Below are 10272 nucleotides of genomic sequence, written 5' to 3'. Positions count from 1 at the left end.
GGCGGGCCTGTCGGTTGGGTGGGCGGAGCTGAGTTTACTTTTAGCCAATAGGGACGAAGGGGCGGGCAGGGCGGCCCACGCAAAGTACGGCAGTAGGTGGAGCTCCGTTGCCAGAGTAACCCGGCGTTGGTGTTGGTGTTGTATACTTCCTGTCGCAACCATACCTGTTTCCTTGTGCTGAGATCCTGAGGTGATGGTGAGTGCCAGGCGAGGCCAGAACGGCTCCGGGGTCTTCTTTACTCCGCGTCCCAGGTCCTTGGTTGTCTGGGCACTGAGAGGCGTCCGCGTCCCATCTGCCTTCACGCCGTTATCTCTTTCTCCCTTTCCAGGAGCAGTCCCTGCAATTTCCTCTTGCCCTATTTCTTGTAGCACTCTGAATTCCACTTTGGTACTGCTAAGCCTCGAGAGTAATGTGACAGGAAGTTTAGGGGTAAGACACTGAGTCTATTAGTCTGAGGTGAGAGATTATTTCGAACATTTAAAATGTTTTCATGTTTCATCATTGCATTTTTGTTTTTCAAGCTCCCAGCTTCACCTTAACGCCCTTCATTTAATAGTATGTTGTGGTGTGTGTATAACGTTCTCATTACCGATCCGAACCTCCCTAGTTCCTGAAATGTTTGCTTTCTTGAGTGGCCGAGTACTGTCCCACACCCTGTCTAAGGGCCATATAGTAATAGCTGTATTTTGCATTAGCTCTCTTCTAGACAGTTGATTACCTTCTAGGTCTGTGCTTTTTAACAGGAATGCCCCTCAAGATGACTTCTGGAAAATTCACTTGCTAGAGCCTCACCCCCAGAAATTCTGAATAAATAGGAATGGGGCTCCGTATTTGCATTTTGAAAAAGCCTGTAGATAATTCAATCACGTGTTTGAAAACACCAGGGTTCTAGTTAATTCACTTAATTACCAAATATTTTAAACACTTACAGGTAAAGAACTGGAAGATAGAGAGATGACTATTGTCAGATGAGTATAGCTATGAACTTAACAGAGACCCACCCACCACCCCTTCTCCAGTACTACTCAGCAATCCATTTTATTACTCCAATCTTCTGCTGCCCTTTTCCTTCCGAGCCCTTTCCACACCTTCACTTTACAAACCCTGTCCCTTCCCCTCCATTCTAAGCAGGTGACAGAGTCTAACAGTCACTTTCTTTAACCTCATGCCCCAACCTATATATTGATCTATATTTTTTACCCATCATTCGGTCTTGTGTTTCTAGTTGATAGAAACAGGTGTTGAAGGATAATGCTTCCATCTTTGCCCTAAATCTTATTCCCTTCCATTCCTTACAAGACTTTTGCTTCAGGTTATAGTTCTTCTTTCCTGTGCTTTCAGCCTCTTCCTCTCCATTTCCTTCTCAGTGTTCAAGTCATACATCTTAAGAAAATGAAATAAAACAAAAGCCCTTCCCCTTCCTGTGTTTATCCAATCCTCCCATCAATCTATCAGTAAACTTCTGGAAAGCATAGTGCTTCCATTTGTATCAAATTCTGCTCGGTCACTTACGTCCTCAACAGTCTGTTGTCTGAATTCCTCTCTAATGGCTTCATGAAGTTGTTCTTGCTTAAATTTCCAACGGCCTTTTAAGTGCCAAATCCAGTAATTTCTTCTCAAAATTTATTTTATTTAGCCTCTCTGACAGCTGAAGCTCATGGTTATTCATTCCCTCTTTTTTTCCACTGGCTTTGCCTGTTTTTAAAATGTCATTTTCTGGGACTCACTCTTTAATAATTTCACTTCTCAGTCTCTACGTTTTCCTTGGTTGATTTCATCCACACACACGAGTTCTACTAATGCCTAAGCATTCATTCTTAAATTTCAGTTTCATCTCAGACCTGTTAAGGCCTAGTTGCTTCCTGGACATCTCTACCTGGTTACCGCAGAGGCCCCTCAAACTTGTACTTACCATATTCAGTCGAAATTATTTGCTCATAGATTTGTCACACTTGCTAAACTGTGAACTGTTAGAGGAATGGGTCTTTCTTTTGTTCACTGCTGTTGCTTATATCATGTTAGGCACTCAGATATTTGTGAAATACTGTTTTTTGGTGCCTGTCATTCAGACCCCCCAACAACCCTAAGAGCAGTGAACTCCTCCTCGCACCCTCTGTCCTGGCTCGAGTTGTGTGTGGTGGCTCTTTGAGAAATTGCGTGGTCAATGAAGGCTCTTCTGAGGAAGAGACTTTTGTCTTGAAGTCTGAGTGATAAAGTGCGATGATCTGAGGGAAGGGTTCTAGGCAGCACTAGCAAAAAGATCAAAAGAGCTTTGAGTATTGCAGGCACTGATCTTATGGTTTAATGTGAAAAAAAAATTGCTATTATTGATAGGTTATGAGGTGGTGTGTGGGCGACAGCAGTGGGGGGAGTATGGTGGAGTGTGAGATTCCAGTAGAGAGGTAGGTAAAGGGCACACCACGTGTATATACTACAGCAGTGTTTTTGAAACTATAGTTGTGACCCATTATTCGGTCATGAAATTAGTTTGTGGTATGTAGCCAGCATTAAAAAAGAAGACACATGAAATAGACATTACCATATTGCCTATAGTAAGGGTCGCTTTCATGAAATTTTTGTTTTAAATTGTATGTATGTTATGTGTACTGGGTTATGACGCAGAATATATTTCTTACTGTGACTCGTGATCCACAAAGTTCAAGGTAAAATGTACTTTGAACAAGACACACTTTAAATGGCAAAATAGTTGAGATCTCAAGGCATGCAGATTTCTTCTTCCTCCTTTGACCTAGTGACAATCTTATTGTGTGTCAGGATAAACTCTGAATTTAATGAAAGCCTACAATTGACTATAGTTGAATTTTCAAATTTCTTTCTGCATCCAAATCTTTCTCTTATGTTAGTTGCTGTCGGTCCTTTATGAGAAAGAGTAGGCCTTTAGAAAAAGAGAGAAATGGATGTCCTTTCTCCGTGTTCAGTCTGGCCATGGGCATCTGTACTCTATCAAAGCTGATGGTCTCCATAAGCAGCTGAGGATGGAGTTTGTTTGCTCTGCTGGTCATTGCAATTAAATTATCTGCATCTGGTTTGTTACAGCTCTAGCTTCTAGCAACAGAATTGGGTTCTGGCTTCAAATTCCAGCATCACCTGTATCTTGTGAAGCAGAGATAGGCAACCGTAGTTAAGGATGTCTCACATGCATGCTGTTTAAGATAAAGAATATAATAGAGTCATCAATTTATTTACTTTTGTGCGTACAGAGAATAGAGATAATTCCAAGACTCTTCTGATTAATAAAGAGATATGAATGTTATATATCTTCTAAAATAGAGCATTGATTTGAATACTGTTACCCAATATGAACTGCTAGTATAAGGTCTTTAAAGATGATCAACTGTGTTCCACAAGAATTAGACTAAATAAATGTCTCAAAGTTGGTGTTTTAAAACAGCCTTCAAAGAGAGTTTCATGATTGCTGAATAAAGAACAGGATTTCATTCCATGAATTGTTTTTCAGTTTTCAACTTTATAAAGTTTTTTCTAAATAGGCTAACTGTCTTGCCACGTGCTTCTTTGCCATCCAGAATTCCTTATGTTACTTGAACTGCTAACTTGGAGGAACTAAAGTTTGAAAGCTAGGCAGGATTTTATTTACTACAACTGAATCAGAAAGTATAGAGCCTAAAATAAAAACCTGAAACTTAAAACATTTTCCCCTATATATTTTATTACGAATGCAGTCTAGAGCTTGTTATATTCTTCTTTAGCAGTTGTATTTGCAAAACTCCATAGCAACTGGTTAATATAATGCTTAATTTTCCTCTTTATCTTTTTTCCTGTCTTTTGTAGCTCTTTATCTTATTTCCTGTCTTTTTTCTGCCTTTTTGTCCCCCATCTTTTCTTTTTTTCCCCTAGATTTATTGAGGTATAATTGACATAACACTGTGTAAGTTTAAGATGTACAATGTGTTAATTTGATGCACTTATCTATTACAAAATGATTGCCTCCATCTCTTAGATAATTACCGTTTCTTCTTTTTTTTGTGGGGGGGATACGCGGGCCTCTCACTGTTGTGGCTTCTCCCGTTGCGGAGCACAGGCTCCGGACGCGCAGGCTCAGCAGCCATGGCTCACGGGCCCAGCCGCTCTGCGGCATGTGGGATCTTCCCGGACCAGGGCACGAACCCGTATCCCCTGCATCAGCAGGCGGACTCTCAACCACTGTGCCACCAAGGAAGCCCACCGTTTCTTTTTTGTGATGCGAACATTTAAGATCTACTCTCTTCGAACAGATTGGTGGTTGCCAGAGGCAGAGTGGTGGAGGGGTCAGTGAAAGGGATGAAGGTGGTCAAAAGGTATAAACTTCTGGTTATAAAATAAATGTCATGGGAATATAATGGACAGCATGGTGACAATAGTTAATAATGCTGTATTGCATATTTGAAAGTCACTATGTGAGTAGACCTTAACAGTTCTCATAAGAAGAAATTTTGTAACCATGTATGGTGATGGGTGTTATTTAGACTTATTGTGGTGATCATTTTGCAATATATACTAATACTAAATCATTACGTTGTGCACCTGAAAGTAATACAATGTTATATTTGTCAATTGTATATTTTAAAAAAGCCAAAAAGAAACAGAAAAAAAAAGAAATCATTTTAGTGGGAACTAGGATTTTGACAAAAAAATTTACTATAAATTTGTTATAAAATGTTCCTAAGGACACTTTTGCTATTTTGTGTACTTAACACAGTGTGAATGATAAATCTTGTTTGCAAGGGGTAGGAACATAGGACCAGGCGGACCAGATTGAAGTCTCCAGCCTTTGACAGGGGCTGTTTGTAATGGGAGACTACCTAAATGTCTATCAATAGGGAGATGGCTAAGTAAACCATGGTGTGTCCATGCTGGGAATATTATGTAGCATTTAAGGAGATTGTTATAGATCTATATGTACCAACTTAGATAAGAATTTTTTTAGTGAATTTAGTTGCAGAATTGGTTGCAGAATATTTGTAGTTTCCAATGTATGTAAAAAAAAAAAAACCCAGCAAAATACAAACCCACGTGATAGTACTATGTATTCTCTATGGAAATATTAGGCAAATATATAGACAAGCTGGTAACAGTGGTCACCTCTGTGTTTAGGGGAGAGTTTTGGATTTCGGGAGCTGATCAAAGGGAATTTGAGTCTGAACTGCAGTGGTTTTATTTTTTTATCAAGTGAAGTGAATTCCAGTATTACCTGTAGAACAAAAAATTGAATTAAAAAATGTTGCCACTATTGTATCCTTCTGTTTACATTGTACATTGACCAGCCCCTGATTCAAGGACTGGCCATGAATAATGAAATGTAATAAGAGAATGCTATTAAACATGCTAATATCCTTTTGGAAGAAAAAAATCTATTCTTTTAGCAACTTCAAGTATGTAATACAGCATTGTTAACTATAATGACCGTGCTATATACATTAGATCCCCCGAACTTATTCATCTTCTAACTGGATGTTTGTATCCTTTGACCAATACCTCCCCATTTCCCCCTTCCCCCAGCTCCTGGTACTCACCATTCTACTCTCTGTTTCTATAAGTCTGGCTTTTTAGATTCCACATATTAGTGATATCATACAGTATTTGTCTTTCTCTGTCTGATTTATTTCACTTAGTATAATGCCCTCAAGTTGCATCCATGTTGTCACAAAAGGCAGGAAGGGAAGGATTTGGGGTTTCATTCTAAATGCAATAGGATAATGTATCTCATACATTTTTCCTATTCCATCAAAATATTTTATTTTCCTTGGATCTGGACTTATTTAAATGTTAGCCATATTAGTTTGGTTGTTCAGTGCCTATTTTCATCTGTAACATTTATGATCTTGTAAACTTTGGAAAGAAAGGTTTTTTTTGTCCTGCTCTTATATTTGAAGATCAGAGACTAATTTCTCCCCTTATAATTGCCTTTTCATAATTTAATTGCCCTTTACTGGACCTTTTGTTTCCATAATATCTTCTGTAAGATGCGTCAGGCAGAGCCCCCCATTCCAGGTGGGTATGCATCATAGTTTCTACATGGTTATTAGGGATATTATGTGTTCTGCTGTGATTTCACCTGATACCTTTCTTAATAGGTCTATAGCATAAGATTGAAGTCCCTTGTTCTCCAGAAGTATCTCCAACATTTCCTATGAACCTTATATTCATTTTCCTGCAAAAACTGTCTAAGCTACTTCACTTCCAAAAGTTGGTATTTTAAGACTTTCTATTAAGTAGATGTGAGAAATTGTTGCTATTAAAATGTACTGCCCAATTCAAGTTTATTTTCTGATGCCAGGCACTTTGTCTAATTAAGTTGTTATTGTTATCTCTCCTGACTCATCCTATGTGCTATTCATTCTTCATGTTGCTTTATTCTTTAAAATGTATTTCTGTAGACATGCATAATGGCACCAGGGTTTTCTGACATATGTAAATTTAAATTTCATTCTTTGTTTTCCATAGTTCTGGTACAAGTTAAACATATATATGCTATATGCATTTTATATATTTATGTAATATATAAAATACAGGTAATACATAATGTATCAAAACATATAAAATATATACTTCATTTATATATATAATATTTAACTTACTCTGTTGTAGAGATGTAGTCATTTTTAGAGATTTGAAAATAGCTAAGTGCAAAAATATAATTGAATGCATCTGTAATATCACTCACTATATACAATCAGTATTAATATTTTAGAATATTATCTCAGTCACACACACACGTGTGTGTGTGTATATATATATATATATATATATATACACACACAGATGTATATATCTCTTTTAAAATGTGATCCTATTGCATACATTGTTTACAAATTTTTTTTCACTTAATATGTCTTATACATTTTTCCAGATCAGTTTTAAGAACTACGTATATTCCTTCATTTAATCTGGTTTAACCAATCTATTTATTAATTTGGTCTTTTAACGCCATAATAAACGTATTTTTTGCAGACACATTTTTACTCACATCATAATTATTTTCTTAGAATAAATTAGAAATAGAATAACTGGATGAGAGGCCATGTGCATTTTAAAATCTTTTTGATATGCACTGCCAAATTACCTCCAGAAAGTTTTACCCGTTTGTACACTACTAGCAGTGTGCCATGGTGCCTGTGTCTCCTAATCTCTAACCTGATATTTCTATACATTTAATACATACATGTAACAATGGATTCGAACTCTTTCACTTTCTTTACCCAGTATATTGAGAGAGAAAGATTTTAAATCACTAATTTTCTATAGATGAAAAATGCTGTTAATACTTATGTAAAATATTTCTCTAATTATTTCACATCTTTCATAAACTGTTACAATTCAAAATTTATTGACTGTATATACTGATGAAGATAGGAGTAACCTTTTCTAAACTATTATTCAAAGACAGATTATCCAGTCCTCTCTTGTCTGTTTTGAAGCAGCAGCTGATTGTAGTACAAAGGAACTGGTCTAGAGCTAGAAATCGAAAATTTTCAATCCTTATTGTAGTATTGGTTTCAGCACTTATTTACTGTGTGACATGTAATCTTTCTGGGCTTGTTTTCTCATCCATAAAATCAGAATGATAATTTCTGTTCATATTTTGTGACGATCAAATGAGGTAATGTATGTGAAAATAATTTATAAACTGTAATGTACTATACATATGAAATTTATTATTTTCATATTAACCAAACTACTACCTAATGAGAAGATGGTTGGAGAGAATGGAAGGTGATTAAAATCTAAAACAAGGGCTTCCCTCGTGGTGCAGTGGTTGAGAGTCCGCCTGCCGATGCAGGGGACACGGGTTCGTGCCCCGGTCCGGGAAGATCCCACATGCCGCGGAGCGGCTGGGCTCGTGAGCCATGGCTGCTGAGCCTGCGAGTCCGGAGCCTGTGCTCCACAACGGGAGAGGCCACAGCAGTGAGAGGCCTGCGTACCGCAAAAAAAAAAAAAAAAATCTAAAACAAGTTTCAGAAGTAAATATTTGAGGTTAGTGGTGTTACTGTCCAATTTTGTGGATATTTAAAAATTTACTTTTATATCAGTATATTAAATACCATCTTCCTCAATTTCTATTAGAGATTCATTTTCCTAAGGAAGCAGTAAAAGGTCAGGGAAAAGGGAGGGGATGGGAGATGGCAGGAATAGTTCTTGCGACCAGTTTCAATAACTCTCATGTCCTTTTGGGAGGAGACAGCTAAGCATGTCTGATATGTGTTTAGTAAGTATTAGATCTTGAGATCCATGAATTTCTGCCAAGCTTAAGTGGATTAGCTGGGAGCTAAGTTTTATTTGCTTTTATTACTGGTAGTCTTGAAATTTTATTATTCAATAATTTGATTGTGAAAATATAAAGGAGCCCTTTTTAGGCCTAATCTGTTTCTTGCTACAGAGGCTCAGAAATAGGGCTTTGGAAAAATGGAAAATCCCTCCATCTAGTGGCAGGTACAGGTCTATCATTTATGTTAAACCATCTTGCTCTTTTAAGTAGTTTTTTGAATTTTACTATATCTGCCCAAATCTCTGAAAGGCGAATATTTGTATATCTTAGGTATTTGAGTATTTTTCATAATTAAATAATTAAAAATTTTATCTCCAAAGGGAGAATGGATCCTATAATAATATGCTCACTTTCCCCCAGAATTTCCATTTAAAATCTAGTAATGGCCTTGAGAATTTATCTTGACTCTCAGTACACACATAGGTCGAGGCATGCATCACTAGAACATTTTTAGAAGCAAAATTGAAATACTAAGAAGTGGGGCAGAGCCTCTTGTACTCATCCTTCTGCCCTACTGTTGGGTTCCTGCTACATGCCATAAATCTGAGATACAAAGATGAATAAGACTAGATCTTTCTTTTAAGGAGCTCACAATCTTGGGGGAAGAGGGAAGGCAGGGAAGAGATAAACATGATATATTGTAACATTGTACTACTAACTTAGAGAAATTCAATTTCCTCATTTGTAAAATGAACATGATAATAATACTAACTCCCTCATAGGAATATTGTTATGATTAAAAGAGATAAAGTGCTTAGCTTAATGCTTTATACATTGTAAGCATCCAATAAATGTTAGCTGTTGCTACTACTGTTGTTATTGACAGGTGTTAAGATAGAGACCTGCTGAATGTAGGAACAGAGAGGAGAGACTAATCACTATGTAGGAGTGTTAATTAAAAACAAGATTAGTTAACTTTACACCTTTTTCTGTGTTATTTTTCACTCACTGAGTTTCACATTTTCTTCAACTTTGAATATATATAAATCCCAAATTAAACTTAGCATGCTAATGTCAACATCGATTCCTTAAATTTACTAGAAGGCATTTGGAAACAGTAGGAAAGTGTCACTGTGGTTCATTGTTCAAGCTTCAGCCTACTTAACAAATGTTTTGTTTTGTTTTTTCTCTTTCTTTTGAACATTTTTGCCTATTGACCCAGATGTCCCTTTGGGTGAGTTGTAGGTGGGCACAAGACACACACATCTGGTGACTATTGGGAAGTACTTGAGGTGTGCATATTAATATGATTTTAAAGCAGATTCTTTTTGGTTTAACCTTTCGAGATATACATCTTTAAAAGTTTACATCTTTTTTTCCCCCAGAATTACATGGACTTCAGCCACAGTTACTATTCCATTTGCCTGAAATGCTTCTTCACTTTTTCCGATGCTTACATGACACCTCGTGGGAGAGGCCTTCCTAGCCCACTCAACCTAAAGTAGCACCTCCAGTTACTCTGGTTCCCCTCCCCTTCTTCACTTTCTTTTTTCATTTTAGCACCTGACAGAAGCATTGCACAGCTGCAGGTTTAATAATGATAGTGCCTGATATTTACATAATATTTTCCATTTTTTAAGGCATTTAAGATTCGGAACTAATTCATAATGTCCTTTAGAGATAGGAATTGCATGTGAGGAGGAATATCAAAATCAGTAGAGAGCAGAGAAGCACGGACATTCAAAGAAGAATAATCATGCTCTGAAAAGGTAGTTGAAAAGAAGGGAAGTTAACTTTCCACTGAATTTCCCTGCTAGTCCCTTTGGTAAAGACCAGGAGTAGAGAACTGTTTTTGATCAAGGGCTGTTTACCACCAGAGAAAATCTAAAATTCTAAGTCTCAAACAGTAGGCTGTTGTATTCTGAGAGGGAACTCTAGATTCATTCATTCATTCAACAATTATTTTTAAGTTCCTATTATATACCAGGCACTGTTCTAGGCATCCAGGATATACAGCAATGACTGACAAAGTCCTACCCTTATGGAG

General features: G+C 37.1%; 1 protein-coding gene across 3 annotated transcripts in view; it reads left to right on the top strand.

Moving 5' to 3' along the window:
* The first annotated feature begins 64 nt into the window (after nt 1-64).
* NME7 (NME/NM23 family member 7) overlaps nt 65-10272 on the top strand; it is a 259579-nt gene continuing 249371 nt past the window's right edge. The window contains exon 1 of one of the 3 annotated variants that reach the window (XM_067728571.1): nt 65-196. In XM_067728571.1, the coding sequence (XP_067584672.1) occupies nt 194-196 (3 nt within the window). In that variant the 5' untranslated portion in view covers nt 65-193. The remainder of the gene's footprint in view (nt 197-10272) is intronic. The other 2 variants (XM_067728572.1, XM_067728570.1) reach the window with 2 other exon arrangements.

The sequence above is a fragment of the Pseudorca crassidens genome, chromosome 2 (genome assembly GCF_039906515.1).
Source record: "Pseudorca crassidens isolate mPseCra1 chromosome 2, mPseCra1.hap1, whole genome shotgun sequence".
In the NCBI taxonomy this organism is placed as follows: Eukaryota; Metazoa; Chordata; class Mammalia; order Artiodactyla; family Delphinidae; genus Pseudorca; species Pseudorca crassidens.
Note: the sequence above shows the minus strand (reverse complement) of the source record. Positions and strands in the feature narration are given on the sequence as shown.